This window comes from Dermacentor silvarum, chromosome 3 (genome assembly GCF_013339745.2).
Source record: "Dermacentor silvarum isolate Dsil-2018 chromosome 3, BIME_Dsil_1.4, whole genome shotgun sequence".
NCBI lineage: Eukaryota > Metazoa > Arthropoda > Arachnida > Ixodida > Ixodidae > Dermacentor > Dermacentor silvarum.
In genome coordinates, this window is record NC_051156.1 from 58,886,773 (window position 1) to 58,907,853 (window position 21,081).

At 44.9% G+C, this 21,081-nt stretch overlaps 1 protein-coding gene and 1 non-coding gene across 2 annotated transcripts; one reads left to right on the plus strand and one right to left on the minus strand.

The window, feature by feature from the left end:
• Positions 1 to 2,974: 2,974 nt before the first annotated feature.
• Positions 2,975 to 5,132, minus strand: LOC119444402 (putative nuclease HARBI1). The gene is made up of 3 exons (XR_007466192.1): positions 4,502 to 5,132; positions 3,713 to 3,927; positions 2,975 to 3,296 (listed from the first exon to the last, which is right to left on the minus strand). It is a non-coding gene; the product is annotated as a putative nuclease HARBI1 (transcript).
• A 517-nt stretch (positions 5,133 to 5,649) lies between these two features.
• On the plus strand, positions 5,650 to 20,974 carry LOC125944243 (mucin-5AC-like). The gene is made up of 5 exons (XM_049664580.1): positions 5,650 to 5,668; positions 6,923 to 7,410; positions 13,051 to 13,157; positions 13,644 to 13,707; positions 20,963 to 20,974. The coding sequence occupies exons 1-5, from the start codon at positions 5,650 to 5,652 to the stop codon at positions 20,972 to 20,974; spliced, it is 690 nt and encodes a 229-aa protein (XP_049520537.1).
• The last annotated feature ends 107 nt before the right edge of the window (positions 20,975 to 21,081 follow it).

The following is a 21,081-nucleotide window of genomic DNA, read 5'->3' on the forward strand; positions in this document are numbered from 1 at the left end:
AGCTCGGAAAAGTAATGTCTTTTTAAATGGAGACCCGACACTCTTGTAAGGTGGCAAACACAGCGCGGTAGTAGTTTGACACGTTCGAGAGGCTTTATTTCAGTATGACGAGGTACACATAAACTCCAGTTGACAAAACTTTTCACCGAATGACATTTCGTAAGTCCTAAAATGCCCTATTACTATAATAGCCTGCCTACTTGTTTGTAAACAGTACATGGCAATTTGCTACGCACATTTTGGCAAAACTACGAACAGCCTCACTGACCATCTGAAATTGCATCCATAATACAGCAGTGGCATTTTATGCAATACCACAAGCGTTCTAAATATCAGACGCTAAAAGACAATGTGGCTTACAAGAATACAAATACTAGGAAAATTTTATCACACTTATACAAATGCAGAGTTAGTAGAAATATATCTTACGTGGCATGATTATATAACACAGTGTTCTGCTGGTGGAGGTAAAACTCTGTAATGGATATTCTAGTACCGCTCTTGTGTAACAATGTTCACGAGACACAGATATTTTACACACACTAGTAGTGCCTGTTACGTAGTTGTGCCTAAAAGAAGCTGTCCACTGAAAATTCTACATGTTCTGTAGAGAAAAGCAGAAATTTATGCGCAGAAAGGCAGAGAGGTCCGCCTGAGCCATGCCTTGTTCTGCCCTGCTATTCTACACTGGCAAAAAGGGACAGGGAAGAAAAGAGCTGATGAATGATGATGTAAGGAGGAGGTGCGTATAAACAAGCTCAAAACGTTGTGGCATCTCTAAAGCCATGCGTTTAGCCCAGTGGCTTGTAGAAAGGCTGTAGGAGCACTTGTAATCAAAGCTCCGCTGTTTGCATTAGGCCAAAGACCCAAAAGGAATTGATCTGATAGTAGCCTCTGTAGGACTGCATGCATGCCAATAGAACCTGCTTCGCATTTCCAATAGGACATGGCGACTAGTTTGTGTCACTTTCGACCATGACGAAGCAGTGCACTACAGTGCAAAATTATTTATTCTACAACCTTATCTATAAAAAGATTATGGAACAGGAAATGTGGCCGCATGCAATACTACAATCCACCTTGCATGCTAACACTGGAAATGGCTTGAGAGAAAAGTGGGTCACAGCAGTTTCAGCAAGCTGTTTGAAAGCAAACGTGTTGAACAATTTTATTCAGCGTGCATTGAGTATTGGTCCACTAGAAGCACTTTCAATGTATTTCATAGAATGTAATAACAACTGTTACACATTTTTTAAGAAGGAGGACCTGCTGCTGCAGGCATGACACCCATGTAAGCATTAGTTGGGGCTGTGGCTGGTCACATGGCCACCAGAATCGCAATTGAAAACGACTCAGATGGAGCAACCTATCTCCCCTCCGTAGACAGCCAGCCTGTTCGGCTCCTGCAGCCGATGATAACAGAAGTGGAACCAGTGTATGACTAATACGGTATGTTACTATTTCATGAAACACATTGAAATAGTTTTCTTGGTATGAAACTGGAAGGCAATCTGCTGTCAGGAAAGTGGGAGAAACCACTTCACAGTTTATCATGTTTTATGAGGCTTTGATGCTGTATACATGTCAAGCCAATTAGTACTTCCAGCCTGTTTGTTGTGCAGTGAGTAGGAGTTATATGTATCTAGAAGGCATTAAAGCTTTTTCAAAACTCTTAGCTGAATATGGTGAAAGCCATTTCTTGTGGCATTTAAATTCAGCGGTGCGAAGTGTGCTGCATCATGAGCATCATGTGGAATTTACCGTTTCAGAGGAGCACAGAAGCCCTGGCCAAATGCAGACCGACGAGGCGATGGACTACAATTATGGTGTCACCAACAATACATGTGCACCCAATGCAGATGAAAATGCAGCTGCGTTGGAGCATCTAGACAATGAGTCTAACAAAGAAAATGAGGTCAACAGGCCAGCCAGAGAGGCCCGCCCAAGGCCACCCAGAGGCAGGATGGCACTCCTTGAAAGAGCACTTTCTTCCGAAAATGGTGTAAGGATTGCTTTGCTCCGGGAGGAGCATAAGACATGAATGAGCCTCATGGAGAAGGAGCACAAGGACAACCTTCAGAAAAGAAATCAAGAACACAAAATCGAAATGGAAATTTTGCAAGTTCAGAAGCAAGTTGAGCTTGCGAAATTGACTGCCATGAACGAAAGAGTGTAAACTTGAAGAGTGTTGTTGATATATGATTAAAACTTTTATTGTGAAATAAGTCACAGGATATGAGACGATATAGTGAAGTTTCTTTCTCCTTGTAGAATGATGAAAATGCTAAAAAGGCTATAAAAGGCATGGTAAAGCAGTTACTGTGCAAGCATATGGCACCTGGAATAAGAAATTGCAGCATGCACTTGGCTGCATGGCATCCTGAGGCTGCATGTATGGGCAGTATAGTTTTTACCACATGCTTTTTTCCATTCCATCATGTATCTATAGTGGCATACAAATGCGGCACAACACATACACTGAACCCGTGACCCAACTATTTAGTAGGCGAGTGTGAATATTAGAAACTTTGTTTAATATTTCAAAACGTCAACTAAAAGAAAATTGGAGCAAAACCATGGCAAGTTTTCACCACCTCGAGCCTAGTATAGACACAAAACATGACAACTCGCGTAGTGGAACAGACTACGTCGCTCAGGTAGCCATACATTACAGGCTATGCAGCGACCATTCGCACTGTCTAAAAAGCTCTGTGCATGCGAACAAAGTACTTGTCTGCTTTTTATGCTTTATTTGTGCTTTTAATAAACAGCGCTTCATAACGTGCTATGTAATGAAAGAAACTTCCTAATTATACTAGGATGTGAACATTGTTTTATATTAATTGTGTTAATAACTGTTCATTATTGGAAAAATATTCAATTTGGGACAATTTGTATTCAATTTGATATCAAAATTACTATGCGCGCACCCCAACTATTCAGAAACACTGACGTGGATTTGAAACAACAATGTTTACGATAAACTCCTCTGGATTAGAAGTTGACGCGCACGCATGCCAGGTATATTGTCCCCCACACCATTAACAGATGGCAGGTGCTCTTGGCAGGTATTTCTTCCGGTCCGTCGGCATCTGCTGGTGGAAACATGGAGACCAATCGGCTCAGGTTCTCGTCGCAGGAGGGCCACGTTGTGCAGGGCAGCACAAGCTGTAATTATGCGAGCTGCATTTTGAGGCTTGTGTTGAAGCTTCATGTCTAAGCAGGAGAAGCGCCTTTTCCCCACTCCAAAGGCCCTGTCTATGGAGTTGCGGGTCTTGATGTGCGCCTTGTCGTACCTGATAGAATGACAATACAATGCAATCAGTAAGTTTTTCAATGCACACTCTACATTAAATTGTGCCAAAGATCTCCTTCTGTGTAGTTAGCACAGATCTACACTAAATGCTTACAAATACATTCCATTTCTTGCAAACAATATAGCACATGGCTAGATTCCCATTCATTCTGTCCAGCCATTTTTCACTGCCAACCATTATATTAAATGGAGTCATATTGATCTGGCTATATAAGTAACTCCATCTACGTGCTCTTGGTGCAGCAGCAGATAACAGATAGCATGTTGCTTATGCGTTACAGCTACTCGCTGTACCACACTTCAGGTGTATAGCATAGCTTCGCAAAAAGAGTATGTTATTATGGAGAGAAGTGCTACCTATCATATACAACTCCTAAATGGTTAGGCATTACTTGCCTGCCTTCTGGTGAGTTGACTGGACCTGGCTCATGAAGTGGGGTCATCAGGAAAGGAGAGCAGGCGTAGCCCATGTCTCCAAGCAGCAGACCAGGCACACGCTGCTGTTCGTACATAACACGTACACGAGGATTGTCGTCTATGCGACTGTCATGGCCATACCCCGGCCAGCTCGCTACAACATTGAAAAACTGCAGCATTGGTCCCGCAACCGCCTGCAAGAAAGTAGAGTATGAGCGCAGGAACATCACGTTGCAGTTGCAGCAACTGTAACTACATTTTGCCTCCCAGCAAGACGGATGATCAAAATCTTAAAACTGCTTAAGGCCATCTCACAGAAATTTTCAACTACCTAAAATTTCAAGTGGCCCATAATTCTAGGTCCTGTTTTTGCCACGGCACATGTACAGAATGGCATTTATCGCACAGCTCGTAGTGGTCACGATGTGCAGAAGTGTGAGTGATAGCCGATTTCTTACGTTGCCAAAAATGTGTGTACGTGCACAGCATGTCCGTTACTTCGTGATCAGCAAGCGAAGCTCTTCTTTGCCGCACATTTGCGCTATAAATGCCCTATTAGTGCAACCGTTAAGACCACACACTCGACTAAAAGCAGTACTCGTACCGTCTTTCCGTGAAATATTGCGTGTGAATGAATAGGACGCGCGAGAGACCGTTACTTAAAGCATGCGAAAATTGTAATATGACGATTACGACTTTCACCGATGCTTTTGCGTTCCTGCAAAACAAATCGCTTACGATCACTACACATTGTGAAAAAGGGCTTACCTGAACGTTAACAGAAAACACTCCTTTGCGATTGCGGTAAACCTCTGCGTCATCACGTCTGGGACTCCTTATGCGCACATGTGTGCCGTCGATGCAGACGGTCACCCCGGGGAAGTGGGCGATCTCATAGAAGTCCCGCATCACACCTGACAACTGCGAGGCATCCGGGAAGCGGACAACTGCTCAAAACAGGTGCCTGACAATGAGGCGCGTCACTTTTTTCACCGTGCGACATACCGTGGGCTGGGACACATTGACCAAGTCTTCGCTCACAATTTGAAAGGTTCCGGCGCCGTAAAATCTCAGTGCCACAAGCAGCTGTAGCATAGGTGTCAGCGGCAGTCCTCGATTGTTGCCGCTCGCCTCAAGTGGTAGAAAGGCCAACAGCTCACGAACTGTTTGCTTCGTGAATCGATAGCGCGTGATGAACTCATCATCGTCGTATACCTCCATCGGGTTCGATCTGTCACGCAACCATGGCCGTGGCACACTTTGCATGTAAAATGCATCACCGAAGACGACATCACAGGCTCTACACGCAAATTCGTACGCGCTGATTCTTCTGGCGACGTCGCTCCTATACAACGCCTTGTTGCCACAACCCCTCCAAGCCTACTTCAAGGTAGCTCTGGCTCTGTCTTGAAAGTTTCGCGTACTTGATCAAGTGAAACGACGAGGCGCTTCAAGTCAAGGGAGATTTATGATACGCGTTGACGCCGACTTGAGACGGCCGCAAGTCAAGTTGGAGTCAAGGCGCATTTCTGAATACGGGGGTTTCGCTTTAAAATGCTACCGAGTCTACTCGACTGCCAGTTCAGCAAAACGCAACTGCAAGTGAAAGAAGTACCCTGCCTAATAGCCTACTGCTTTCCTATGATTACCGCAATCACGTGTCTACAGATCTAATGTTCGTTTGATTCGAAAGCATTAATGGCTCACTGAGCGAAAAAGGAGGCGTCTGTAGCAGCGAAGCGGCACCTAATTTCCCATGGGTTGCGACGCCACGTCACGAGCGTGCCTTGGCGGAGCATAGCCGGCGAAACGGAACACCGGCTGCCTGATCAGCGTGACACTTGTTGCACGATGGGAGTGATAATCGCTGCGACACCACGTCACCATCAGCGTCATACAATCGCCGTCATGTCTCCATGTTCATGTGTGACATTGGCAAGCCAATACTATAGCAGCTTGCGACGATATCGGATTATGTGGAATGTATCCGAAGCAACGAATGTCACAGAATGTTACACACAACACGTGTGTAATAAACGTGACTTGAGGAAAATGGTCTGTCGCTGCATTGCTCGATTGCTATTCGCATTACCGTCGAGAGCCATCGTGAGATGAGTGCTGCCGTAATATTTGGCACTTAACCATATATTCCTTTCTAGGCTTTTGAAATTATTTTTATGCATGAGAACTGTGTTTTTCGCTAGTCATGCTGCACAAATATTTAGACAGACTAAATGTAGTCAATCCGTTCTTGTACGATAAGAAAGAGATATACGAAGGCTTGCGAAGCATGATCATCATTTATTTGGACGTGATCAAAAGCTGTACAATACTGAGGAATAACGTGCAACTTCTTTCCCACATCGTAACAGTAGCACTTATTAAATTTTGTTGCTTTCTTAAATTGGGAATGCGGCTTTACTCCAACCAAGAAAATGCACAACGGTACAGTAATGGTGTAGATGAATTCGTCTATGTCAATCACTTGTGTGTTCCACAACCTCACGGGCTTTTCTAACTACTTTGTAACATGAACAATCCTGGCAATTTACAAAACGAAATTGGAAATTAGGCGTTAACAACTAGTCAGCGTTTAAGGAAGACTTGATATCTACATTTTGCATATAAATTTACTAAATTGACGCACTATACCATAAATACCCTTAAAAATTGTCTTCTAGCACAATAAAAGATTCATGTACCATTTTCGGCATCACATCATAGGCAACCTAAACTAGTCGCATCTGCACACGTCTATTTACAGTAATCACTGGCTAGGCCTTCGTTTTGGAGTCGACGAAATTACTTTCCTGCATCAAAAAGACAAAAAAAAACATATTGACAAGTGTGCACTCGTAATCTGTGTTAAGTCTTGTAACATAGACCTAGACACAGCCGTCACTGTAACCTTCACTGTCTGCATTTGACGGTTTCTATACCTCTCATATGTCTAACTTAAACAACGCAAGGTCTAGCAATTGGTTGCTCGATTCCAGTTCATATTCAGTTACAATACTTTACTTCCTCCAAACGAGAGCGTGGTGTGGCAGCGTACGAGACAGTCCAACATGTTCTTGAGAAAAAAGAGCTGTTGTCAACTCTTAATCGGTGTGCACTCAGTCCTTTCAACGTCGATCCTTGTATAATGGATACTCTGTGCCGTAGCCTCCATTGTATCCCCCGCCGTAGCCTCTGCCGGTACGTCCACCGTTGCCTCCGCCGTTGCCTCCACCACTGCCTCCTTCATTGACTTCACCATTGCCTTCGCTGTAGCCTCCGCCATTGCCGCCACCGTAGCCCACAGCGTTTCCGCCACGGTAGCTTTCGCCCTTGCCTCCGAAGTTGCCTCTGCCGTAGCCTCTGCTGTTACCTCCGCCATAGCCGCCACCGTATTTTCCACCGTAGCCTCCGTTATTTACGCCACTATCACCTCCGCCGTTTCCACCTCGGTCGCCACCACCATTTCCGTCACCGTAGTCTCTGTCGTATTCACCACCATATCGGCCGCCGTTGTCCCCATCGTATCTGCCACGGTTGCCTCCACCATCTCCGCCACCGTATCCTCGACGATTGCCTCCACTGTTGCCTCCGCCGTATCCACCACTGCCACGGCGTCCACCATAACCTCCGTAGTTGCCTCCGCGATAGCCCCCTCTTCCACCGTTGCCATCCCCACCGTATTGACGGCCTGCAGAAGCTATCGCTGTCGCAGCGCAAAGAAACACAACAAATACCTGCAAAAACAAAAAGAAGACGGCAGCAATTGTCTTTTTGCAGAACTATAGAGCCTAATCAGCGGACTCTATCACACTTATCCTTTATGTCGCAGATAAATGAAGCCCTCACTTCTCGCAAAAGCGAGTTCAGTAAAAAATAGGAACATTTGTGCAAATTTTGCGTTTTTTTACCGTTCTATTACATTAACCAAGACATCAAGTTCCCCAAAAAACAACAGCGATGCATTCGATGTCTCTCTACTTCGCATTGCGCGTCTTTGTTCGCACATTAGCCTTCTCGAAACGGGATCTTCAGGCACAAAAGGTAAGCTTAGTTATGAATGAGCATGCATGGTTATTTTTCATACAATGTTTGAGATTAAATTTAAATATTGAGTAGTTAACGTAAAATTTAAATTAAAGCACTTGCTATGAGAAACCTAAAATAAGAACATAAACAGATACCTAACAATCATTGCAAACAATCATATAAGAAATTAGATCGTATCTTTCATTTCATAAATCATCTCAAATGTGTTCAAGCTCTGATCATTCTTTATGGTTTCGAAATGAGCACCCAACCTCCAATTGTGAAAGGCTCCTTTCATTTCAACACTTCCTTCATGCGTCCATACCACGAGGTATCGATGCAGACAGCAACCTCATTCTGAAATTCTATGCACTCTTACTTACAAAGGACGAGCGAATTCGTCAATTAAAAAATGAATACCGCGAGCTTGGGCTTGAGTGCACTGTTCATCAGTTGTACGCCAATACTGCAAACCATAAATATAAATGTAGTCAAATTAGTTTTCATGCAAACGGTAATACACAGACTTGTGCACGCTTACTTCGAAGTTTGTTTACATGGCATGAAATATTGCTACTGACTAGATGACAATGTTACACGGGTAATAATAGAGAGGAATTATACGTTATAATCATGTAGTGCTAAACACAGCTAGGTTTGTGCGCATAAGTGGATAGAATACAATACGTTAGTTAGTCCACTAGGCAGAGAAGTTTTACCAGAGGATTCATGGTTATGGTGGGTGGTTGTGCCAGCGACTCGGGAGTTGCCTGTGTTCGGTAAGGTGGCTTGCACAGCGCTTAAATAGCAGTTCGCACAGCTCCCCTCTCCATAAGGTTGACACGGGGCCACAGACCGATTAGGTACCGGCAAGTAACTACGACCGCAAAACTGCAGTTACGCCAGATTCAGTTACCTACTCTTTCTTTTTCTTTCCTGTGCCAAGTGCCTAAAACCATCCTTACTCGAAGTGACACCGCGCAATTTTCCAAGCCTTTCTTCATATCGTCATCCGGCAATTGTCTCGAAGGCCATAAAAGCCCTAACTCTGAGGCGAAATTTCTTCCTTGAGGGTGGATGCTTATTCCCTTTCTGAAACAACCGTAGGCTCTCAACTCACGCGATAGCGCGAGAACGTCTTAGTACTGTATACCGCCGTAGGGATTACCTAGGGATCAAGCAGGAAATCTGTCTCGTTTACGCGGGTAATGTCGAACCAAGAACGCTTTTAGTCGGCGAGACCGAAACACAACGTGTTTATGGCTTCTTGGCTACGCAGGCACGCATAACGCCTTTAAAAGGGGCGGCACTTCACGCGTTAAGTCGAGGGCACTAAGAACAACATCTTGAGTGGTTTATGTTTTATCGATACACGGAACTGCTGCTCAAAATAGGCGGAAGCTTACAGCTAGGGACTGAGATCGTCATTCTGTTTACTATCAACACGGCTGAAGGGTTTGCGTAAGGAAAGGACGAATAAGAACACAATGCAACCTCGCTTCTCTTCCTTGACTTTCACCTGAAGCGACAAAAGACGGAACAGTGCTGTTGCTCCTGCTTCTTACAGAGTAAATAAGACCAGTATACGCGCGCTATTTTAAGTTACGTCTACGTTGAATTCCGAGTGTGTCCACTGTTCCTTATTCAAACAAGATCAAGGCCTGCCTAGTCACTGACGCAGCACTCCTTCGGGGATAATTAAAGGAATGTAATTTTGAGGTACTACGCCTCATAACCACGTTCGATTATGAGCATGCCTTAGTGAGGAACTAATTTTGATTAGGACCACCTGGATCACGAGGTCTCTAATATTAAAGCGAAGCTTCATATGTCTAGGCGAAATCGCCTGTGTAAACAAAACTATAATCATCAGCATTTGCTTTAGCGTCGTCGTCTTCCGCAGCTGGCTCGTTGGCGCCCCTCGGGTTGCGCTCGTACTCGTTCTCGGCACACGCTTGTGCCACTGCTTCCGCGTTCATCGTCATCTTGTTCCACACCTGGCTGCGTTGCCTCTCTTCATTCCAGCGTAATATTTCACTTCTCTTCCGTCGCCGTAATAGGGAGGCCGTGCTTCGGAGGTATGAGCCATTGCTTAAGGAGGTACGAGCCATTCATTGTCTCACGTAACGGACAATTTAATTTTGAAGCATTTGACTTTCCAAGAATCGCAAGCGGCAATGGCGGGCGAATGCTGCTAACCACGCCTCCGAGCAAACTCGAGACAACGAACGCAAGCGACAACGGAGACAACGGGCTACCGTCACTGACGTCGTTCTCTCCATCGCAGTTGACAGTGTGCGTACCCTCGTAATTGAAAAATATTTATAGAACCCTCGGAATCAACCCAGTGATTAAAACCGGGGCCACACGTTTCAGCTTAATTCGCAGGTTAACCATCCTCACGGAGTGGAAGGGCCGAATTTTCTTTTTTAACAATCTTAAATAGAATGTACCTTCAGGACTAGCTGCGCATAATGATTAGGCATGAGTCTTGCATTGTATTATCACTCTGTAAAATGCTCCACTTGTATGCTATATATACAGGGTATCCCAGCTATCACGCAGCACGATTTAAAAAAGAGGAAAGGCGTTACGCGAAGCAAGCCTAGTGCGTATTGTTTCCAGTACCACGGCCGCCGGATAAAAAAAAAACTTATCCAGCGGCCGTGCCAGTACAGTGCAGTAGCCGCCAGTAATTTTTCGTTACTGAGATTTGATTAGGTAATTGTACTTACTTATCTAACTCGCGAATTACTGTCTTAATTATGAAAGTGTCAATGAGCAGATTGTAAAGCAACATGAAAAACTCCCGATACAGCTTTCTGTTACTCAATACCTGCTACATAAATGTGTTTTTCCGAGCGTGAAAGAAGCCCGCGAATACAGGCAGAATTGGCGCGTGACTGGCCGCTCGAGGCATTTTGCGTGTATTCGCAGGCTTATTTCACGCTCAGAAAAACGCACTTATGTAGCACGTATTTGTCAACAGAAAGCTTTATCGGGAGTTTTCCATGTTGCTCTACAATCTTCTCATTGACACTTTGATAATTAGGACAATAATTCGTGAGTTATATAATTATTTACAATTACCTAATTAAATCTCAGTAACGAAACTAGCTTGACCTGTTCCTCAATTCTCTGTCCACGCTTTCGAGGTACAGATATATGAGCGGCCGAAAGTGACCACCTGCTGCTGCCGTAGCGTGCCAGGTGTGGCGTGAGGAGAGAGGGCATCGCCGCCACGCCACTTGACCCTCCCTCTCTGAAGCTTGTGTAATCCGCGCGTTTCTTGCCTGCGCAAGCTCTCGCCTGCGTTCTAACTGCTCCTCAGTAAGGCTACATTCTAGCCACTGTAGTAAGGCCAAATGAAAACGCGACAAGCGTATCAACGAGCTCACTTGCCCGTGAGGAGTTCATAACAAGCTCAGTGGCATTCACTTGAACATTAATCCTTTCGCATTCATAACTCATAAGTGCTTAGGTGGCCTCGGATTATTTGAAAAACTGTTGCGGACCTATCTCATGCAACCCTCGCCGGCTCGGGCCGCGCTACTGATTGCAGTATTGTGTAAATAAATAAGTAAATAAATAAATAACGCGGGACATGGTAGATATAATTTTACGCGTCCATAAAAGTATATTTCCGAAAGTATTGCGATAGGCCAAGGCCGCAATGTCAGTGACAAATAAGATTAACGGCACGACTGCCTTGAATGACGACTGCCCCTACGCGAACGAGAGGTGGCTTTACCGCACGATATTGCACAAGATTATAGCGGGCCTTTGCACAACTCTGGTAACTTTGGTATTTGGTATTATATATGCCGTTGCTCTGTGCGCATATGGCCGGTATCGCCATCTCATACGCGCTCCGAAACAAACTACTGTTAAGCGTGGCTTCCGAGATTGCGAGCGCTGGCAGGTTTTCCATCGGCGGTCCTGTTCCCATGAAGAGCGTACGTTCTGTGGTGGGCGTGCTCGGCTCCTTCTCCGCAGCGTGGCGCTCGCAGCCTACGGAGGGCTTTTTTTTTCCGGTGATGTTAAGGGCTTTTCATGAGTGTAGGATGGTTACGGGCACTCTGGTAATTAGTGTTACTGCGGCTTCGATGAGGTGAGAAAAAAAGAAATCTTGGGTGCTATGTGATCCCTCATATACTGATTGTAATGACAGCTGAGAGTATACGACGAGTGATGCGCGTGCTGGAACCAAATGATTCTCAAATGCGTTATTCTTTTTTTCTCCGCACATACGCCCACTACCTTCGCTCTGGTTTGTATAGTAGTGGAACATCTCTGCAAGAGTTTATAATATGCTGGAAACACAGTATACTTCAAACTTTGTTTTGTGTGTGTGTTCATCAGTTTGTGAGCTGGTTTCAAAACTTTGAATGAATCCCCTGCTGGTGTGAGCATTTGGTTTCGCATGTGCATTTCGCTGTCGCGATCCAGCGTGAAGCAAGATGTAGCATGATCCACCCCCAGAAACTAGCCATAATTGCTCGCATGCTTAGATTTAAGCGCACAATAGAGAAGTACAGGCGGTAAAAATAATCCGGAGTCCCTAACTACAGTGTGCCTGATAATCATATTGTGGTTTTGACAAGTACACCCAGAATGTTTTTTTCTCGATGCACTCGCCACAGCAACGCATCGTTATGCTAATTCACCACCTCTAATGGAGCCAAATCATTCATAAATTTGTGACCATGTTTACTTACAGGAACCAGTGTTCCATGTATGAAAATGCGTTAGCTCATGAGCGTAAACGTTCAAAGTTACTAGAGCAGAGTACAGAAAAAAAAAGAAAAATAACTATGCTTGTCAACGTGTCTATAGTATTGGCTTTATTAGCAAACTCTCAGGATAAGGTGCACCAGTGCAAAGGAAAATGTTCAAGGTGAAGTGTTTTTGAAATGTGAAAATGCTGAAAGAATATTTAAGCTAAAACGCTGGAAGCTTTAAGAAAGGTTTCTTTGCGCAAAAAAGAAAATGCGTGCGTTCGTTGCGTGCCGCAGTCTAAAAGCTGGATGGAGCAAGAAACTGTGTGCGAAGTATGAAATGATAAATTATGCAATCATTAATTCGTTTATTAGTATATGTAGTTGCCGCCCAAGTAAGCATTAGCATAATTAGAAGCAGTGTAAGGAAGAACTGTAGCCTACGAGCACACCAGACGTCGTCCTGCGCCCGCCGACTGTCCGTAAAGCCTTGGGGTCAGCGACGACTATGTTACTCTGTTCCTAAACATTTGGGAGTTCGCTCGCCAGCTATCTTTGATGTCTTGCTTCCAGGAAGCACCACCCGCTTTGGCACCTACGATCCGCGACTTCATCCAAGAGCAAGTATCTCAAGCCATTCCTCCAGCCCGTGAACCGACGCCAGTCACTGCACCTCTCACGTACGCCGAAGCAGTTGCCCAACCTCGTCCACAAACGCTCTCGCCGCCCCCTATGTATCGACCACCGACCTTTTCGCCGCCACTTTTGCCACTGCCAGACCCACAAAATTTACAGACTTCTCAGCCACGACTCGGAGCTTACCCCCACCTATGGCGCATCTTCGATGGCCGTCCAATTCGATGGCCTTCCAATATGTTTTGCTAGTGGTAGTGCTGGTCATGTGGCGCGCCATTGCCGTCATCCCAGGCTTTCTTTTCCAAACGTCCTACGAGCGCCACCTTTCGCCGCTCAGTTTTCCTCTTCGCCTTCCAGCCTTCCTACCCCTTCTTTTTGCCCTGATCGCTGACCCACGTCTACCCACCGATCACTGTCTCCATGTCGTCGCTCGCTTTCTCTGATGCGTCGCCGTACCAGATCCACCGAACAGGAAAACTGATGGCCGCAGTTCCCGAAGCACGAACTGCGTCCACGTCGCCATGAACAAGTCCTCGTCTCTCTACAGCCAACGTAATAGAAGTGTCTGTCGAAGGACTCGCCGTCCTGGCACTTGTCGATACAGGAGCCGCCGTATCCGTAATTTCCGCCAAACTCTGTCCCATACTTAGAAAAGCTCTGACGCCTTTATCCGACCTCTGGCTGCAAACCACGAACGTTTAAGACATTACGCCTCTTGCTGCCTGTACCACTCGAGTCTTCATTGAAGGACTTCTGTATACCAGCAAATTCGTCATGCTACCCTCGTGTTACCTTGACATTATATTAGGCTGGGAGTTCCTCGCAAATAATATCGCTCTTATTGACTGTTGTCACGCCGAACACGAACTTCGTGCATTTAATGATCTTCAGACTATCGATAACTGCCCTTCTATTGATAAACTGTTTGCGTCCGAAGGCGATGCCGTTCCTCCGTGCTCTTCCCTGCTTATGCCTGTGTCATGCGCGCTGTGGAACGCCAATGCATTTCACCGCAAAGTTCGGGAATTAATATCTCGAAAGCCGTGTCATCCAGGGAAGTCGTTCCAACTGGATCCGCCTTGCGAACTCCACGGCACCCGCCGTGGTTGCTCAGTGGCTATGGTGTTGGGCTGCTGAGCACGAGGTCGCGGGATCGAATCCCGGCCACGGCGGCCGCATTTCGATGGGGGCGAAATGCGAAAACACCCGTGTACTTAGATTTAGGTGCACGTTAAAGAACCCCAGGTGGTCTAAATTTCCGGAGTCCTCCACTACGGCGTGCCTCATAATCAGAACTGGTTTTGGCACGTAAAACCCCATAATTTAATTTTTTAATTAACTCCACGGCTACAATTTGTAGATTACAATATAGGCCATCAGGTAATTAGTTAAAAACTTAATTAATAAAGTTGAGTAATTAGTCGATATCCATGTCAATTTTTTGGGCAAGTAATGTCCACCGCTTTGAGTAGACCAGCTCATTAACTAGAATTGGGCTATCTGCCACAGGCAACCTTAAAAAAATTTGAAAGTGTTCGCTGAAACACCCTGTATATATATATATATATATATATATATATATATATATATATATATATATATGTGTGTGTGTGTGTGTGTGTGTGTGTGTACAGTATGTAGAGCGCTTATATAGCCCTTGTGCACCGCAGCGCCCCTAGCGGTCTCCATGTAAACCAGAGAGCTACGGACAACGGACAAGGACAAGGCTCGGCCCTAAGGAGCTTCGCCCCTAAAACAAAGGCACAAAACGATTAGGCAGTCGAAACCGCAAGATGTTCGATCAGTCGGCCGTGAAATGCGTCTTGTTTGGACTGGGGAGCGATGTTATCCGTGAGAGCATTCCAGAGACAGATAGCACGAGGCATAGCTGAAAAAATGACAAGGTATATGTCCTGTGAAAACCTTCCGCCACACGTGAAAGGGGAGGGATTGCGCACGAAGAGATCTCGCGCGGCCTGCCTTGCACGAGTGCCTCCGCGGGCGCTGGATTAATGATGATGATAATCTATAGGCATCCCTTTGAAACGTGGCGGTAACAATTTGCTACCTAGCCTGATTGACTTAATCAGGTATACTGCAGATGTATTTCTATTCTAGCATTTTGTATACATCTCCGTAACCGTTTTCTTTTCCTTTTTTGTTAAAACGTCTCCACTTCTAGCGCTACGTATGCCTATAACTGATCCGGTCTTATCAATTTCGACCCTTCTTTTTTTCACACCAATGCTCTAAACGACTCTTGATCATCTCCACTGCTGACCAGCTAAAGCTCCCGTTCACTATAAATCGAAGCGCTTCTCGAAGGTGCACGTTACTTCCGGTCTGACTCGGTGAATCCCTGCGCATTCCATTGGGATGTACTGAGTGGTATCGGAATTTTTGCTGCAGCATGCAAATGCCTTATCTTGTTGCGAATATTTGCTCCAGTATGTTTTTGTGCTTAGGCAACTAGCTCGATTTTCAAATAGCAAGGCACTGCCCTTTGTGTAATTGTACAGATTTTACCTTATACTTTCCTTCTTCTGATTCTTGTAACTATCCATGGTCATTTTTGTTTCCATTCTTTGCATCCAATTCGCTGTCTCTGTTTCTCTTTCTTTCTGATGACTCCTGGTTGTCTATTTACGCGTTCAATTACCGTGTACTTGCGAGTGAAATTCCTTGACCTGTTCCTCCATTCTGTGTCAACGCTTTTCAGGTATAGATGCCTAAGCACTTTAACCGCATATTTATTTTCATCCATGTTCCTGAGTCTTTCTTCGAAACTAATTTTTATGCGCGCTTCTCTCACTTCAAACGAGGTCCAACCCTTGTTACCCTGCACTACCTCGTTTGTGATTATACCGCGGGCTCCCACGATGGATGGATGGATGGATGAGGCTGAACCCTTTAAATCGGTTGGTGGCGCATGCCACCCAGCCGTGACTATTAACATATTCAGTACCTTGTGTAGGGTAAAATTTCACCCTTGCCTTGATTTTAGTCACCAATCAGATAACCTCCGTATGGTTATTTTTAAGCGCTTAAGGTCTATTTTGCCTCCACTGTCGCTAAAGCCCAATGCTTTGAAAAAATGAGCGCCGTTGCTATGCCCTGTAGGGTTCAGCCATTTACAGAAAAGTATGAGGTGTTCAGCCGTTTCCTCTTCCTCTGCACACGCTCCGCACAATGTGTCTATACCTTGGTACTTGACTCGGTGCATCTTAGTCCGCAATACTCCCGTCCTGGCTTCAAACAACAAAGAGTTTATTTAGAATTATCGTAGATATTATCGTTGTCAATTTCCTGCTTGAAAGTTCTGTATTTAAAGGGAAACTAAGACATCCACCCAAATGTAGCAATTGCTACAATGGAAACCCAACCTGGTTCCTCGAAAGAAAGCCTCGCAGTTAAAGAAAAATTCGTCCTGGTCCGGGACGAATTTTTCCTAGTCCGGGACGAGCCCGGCCTCGGTGCCCAGCTCGTACACTGCTCGCAATCCACGTACGAAGGTCGCACATGAGGACCGCGTCTATCCCAGCCACATCTGTGCCAGACGAACACTGCTCGGCACAGCTCAGGGACCGACGGCCCTCGGGTCAGCCAGCGTCTCGAGCACTAGCAGCAGGAGCCCTGGTTCCTCGGACGCCCTCGTCCACGCTCGGCTCCGCGATCCTCCGCACCTTGCCATGGACGTCCCGCCTGGCAGGACCTCTCGCCTCGTTCACCCCAGGAGCCCGGAACTGCTGCCCGCCTGGTTCGAACACTGCGAGCTTGCCTCTCATGCCGCCGTGCTCGTGCACCCGTTCACTTCTCCCCCGGAGCTTGGGTGGCCGCTCCGATCCTCCAGCGGCACCTCGCGGCAATTACATATGACACCAGTATAACACAAACCCGAATACTCTAACGTTTGATGATACTCAATACAGTGAATCTTCCTCGGCCAATGATTCCACGGCAATGATCATTTTTTACTTGCTGGTGGGTCATCCCACTCAAGTGGTTCTTTATTGGCGTCAAAAAAATCTAAACTATGAGACCTCCAATTCCATTTTCCTATCACCTTGCACTGAAATGGAAATGTTTATCGTTCTTAAGGCTTTGAAAAAGGATGCTGCAGCAGGGGCTGATGACATAAAAGCAGCACCAATCATATATGTTGCTGATGCTATCTCGGCTCCATTATGCCATATCTGTAACAGTGCTTTCGCGAATGGCATCTTTCCCGACTCTATGAAAATTGCCAAAGTGACTGTATTGCATAAGGGAGGCTCTGTCGCTGATTTATATAATTACAGACCATACTACCTCCATACAGATCTATACCACCTCTACAGATCCATACTACCTAGGGAGGTAGTATACAGACCATACTACCTTCCTACAGATCCATACTACCTCTTTTCTCGAAAGTGCTGGAACGACTCCTAAAGGGCAGACTAACCAAATTTCTAGATAAAAATCACGCCCTTGTGGACCAACAGTTTGGCTTCCGTGAACACAGGTTTACTAAAATGGTACTTGTTAAGATCAAAGAAAAACTCATCAGAAACATTGAGAACAAACTTCATACGGTTGGTCTTTTCCTGGATATTAGAAAAGCATTCGACTCCATTGAACACACCATTCTATTTAATAAACTGTCAAACTACGGAGTTCGTGGAGTGGCCCTAAAACTGATTCAAGATTACTTCACTACCAGACAGCAATACACATTTTATAGTGGGTTTTGTTCACAGAAGAAAGAAATTGCACTCGGTGTCCATCAAGGGTCAATTTTGGGTCCACTATTCTTTATTCTATACGTAAACGATATTGTAAACAGCGCTCACCCCAGATATAGTCTTGTATTGTGACGACACAAGTTTGTTTTTCTCAGGTGACAGTCTAGGTGTGCTAGAAATCACAGCTAATAATTCGTTAGATCAACTTTTAGTTTGGTCATCAGCGAACCAGCTACAAGTAAACGTCACTAAAACTAAATACTTGGTTTTTAAGCCAAGAAATAGGCCTGATGACTGTGCTATTTGTGTCAAGTTCAATAGTTGTGTAATCGAGAGGACTTCAGCTTTTAAATTTTAGGTGTACTTTTTAATGAGAACCTGAGTTTTACACCTGATGTAACGAAGATTCATTCTAGTATTTGTAGGTCAATAGGCATATTGTTTATGATTAGATACCTTGTTCCCATTTGGTTGAAACGCCGTCTGTATTATGCTTTAATTCAATTCCATCTTAGTTATTGCCTGTTGGTATGGGGGACTACATTCCAATCAAAGTTGGATAAACAGATATGTCTCCAAAAACAAGCAGTTCGCTGTGTTGAAAATCTTGGAGGACCCCGTGATCACACGGCACCTTTTTTTTGAAAAATGGTCTTTTAAAAAATTAATGACCCATACGAACTTAAGCTCGCTATAACATACGAGGCGAACTCGAGCGAAATTTCCTCATTTTTTATCAAAGCAACCTTACAAGTTACACCCAATACAATTTCAGGCATGACCATATTAGAGTTCCATTTTGCAGGACCAACTACGGTAGAAACAACTAGCATACTTAGTCCCATCTTCCGTAAATGCACACCCTAACACGATCACTATTGCGCAAAACTTCAGATCATTAAACTGATTTAAAAGTGCTATGAAAAAACATTTGCTTTCCCTGTCATTTTTAGATTGTGCTAATCGGTTTCTTGTGTGTTTTATGTATAATTATTAAACGTCTGTTTTCATATTGTGCTTGTATATATATATATATATATATATATATATATATATAAACTTTTTTTGCATTCATGTTACTCTGCTGGCCCTAAGCTGCTCCTACTTACAAAGTTGTACAATGATTCTTGTCTTTAATTGCACGTATGTTTGTGATGTATGCTATGTATGCGTAATCCATGCCATTGATATGTGTGTATAGTATATTTTATGATATGCTACCTTACCTGATATGACCTAGTGGCCACAAAACAAGAACGCGTTTATTCAAAAGCGCATACATTTTATAGGCAGGTGCGACGTCACACATTAGATAGCATCGGCGCGGTTGCATGCGCTGCACGTTATCACATTACCGTTGAGCAATGTATGGGTGACAGGGCCTAAGTCAGGCAGACTATGTTCTGCCTTTAGCCTTGCCATCCAAGACCTTCACTGTGTCTGAATCAATGCTGAATAAATAAATAACATAAATAAATAAAACTGCCGTCCTACGCTGCTTACACCATGCAGCACGTGTGCCACAACCAACTTCAAAAATGCAATTATTCATTACTTACTAACACCCAACCAAAAAACTAAGAAAATAAAAAAGCATGAAAAATAATATATAGAAATAGCTCGGTTAACCTAACACTTCTGTCAACCAAATGAGCGAAAAAAACATTCAACTTATCCCTTTGGTATGCTGCTCCTGCTGCGCTGAGCTCCTTGGCTCTCGGCTAACCGCGCCCTCTCGGGGTAGCCGGGCGCGCGCGCCGAGTGGGACTGCCGGGGCAAAACCTGCCAGCACGCGCACACTCGGAGGCCACGTCTGAACGGTACGTGCACCTCTCTCCAACTACTACGATTCCTAAACGCACCGTTGGTGATCGGCCCTGAAAACGTGGGGGCAACAGAAACTTTATGTTGCTGTTTCGTTTTCCGATTTCAAGCCGCCAAGAGGCGCCTGGTCTACGCGGTGTTTCGCAATAATCCGGCGTTTATCCATCCGGAGAAAAATTGCATCAACGGTCAATAGCTCAGGTGGCACCACCAGAGCAAGCGGAGTCGCGCAGACGGGAGCTATCAGTAACCATGTGTTTTGTGACTAGTTTCACTGCTCCTGCAGCGTCCACAAGCTTCTGTTTCTGGGGTAACGTAATTTTCATCACAAATCTAATAGTCCTAATTTTGTGTTCAGTATATGTTTCATCCTTTTACATATATTCCGCTCTTCGGTATTTTCGGTACTTATCGTGTATAAGTAAAGTGCGTTTTCGCTACAGACAAGCTGTACAAAAACTCATTCAGTGAACTGTAGCGAAATCGTTCTTGAAATATAAAGAAAAGCGATATACTAAAGATTGCAGAGCATGGTCATTCTTTATTGAAACGTACTCAAAGGCATTACAATATGAGGAATAAGGTGAAACCACTGTCACGGATGTTAGCATAGCACTACTTCGAATCTGTTGGCGTGCTAGAATCAGTCAGAATTTATCGAAGACCTGATAACTACGGTTTGCGTATAAATCTACTAACTTCGAGCATACGTATACGCTTAAAAGTTGGCTTGTAGCACAATAAAGCCGTCCCTGTATCCTTGTCGGTATCACATGCATAAGCAACTGATACTAATCACTTCTGCGCACTTCTATTTAAAGCAATTACGGTAGCCTTCGTTCCTGAACTTGAAAATGTGCTATAAATGTGCGGATTATAATCTGTGTTAAGTAGTAGTAGTATGAACTTCATTTCTGTTAGGGGTTTCTGCGGTGGGTGGGTCCCTCAGTCCAGGGCTCCACTGGTCTCTGCTGCTCGCTAGGCTTGACCGAGAAGAGCTCTCGGCATTTGCTCCCTGGCTCTCTAGATCTTCGCTAGCAAGTCAAACCTCGCACTGCCGGTTACTCGGCATTAATTTGCGCCTTAAGAGTTCTCCGCTCCCCGCACCAAGGGCAGGTATCCCCACGGAGTGCAGGTTCTCAGTGCTCGTGTTTTTTTATAGCCACAGGGCCGCCTTACACGCTGCCCTGATGATGGAGGTAATTCGTATAGCGTTATTCGTAGACACAACCAAGACTGTAACCTACACTATCTGCAATTTGAACGTTCCTTTACATGTTCTATGCTTTTAACCTGAACAGGGAAAGGTCTAGCAATTGGTCGCTCTAGTCCAGTTCGTATTTACGTACTGTACATACTGAAGTTTTTGATATCAATGGCGTGATGTGGCAGCCTACGAGGCAGTTCAAGACTTTTATTC

Coding starts and splice junctions, on each gene's coding strand:
- LOC125944243 (XM_049664580.1), top strand. Junction 7,411..13,050: donor CCACCGTTGCCATCCCCACC/GTATTGACGGCC, acceptor TCTTGCTTCCAG/GAAGCACCACCCGCTTTGGC. Junction 13,158..13,643: donor CCAGTCACTGCACCTCTCAC/GTACGCCGAAGC, acceptor GCCATGAACAAG/TCCTCGTCTCTCTACAGCCA.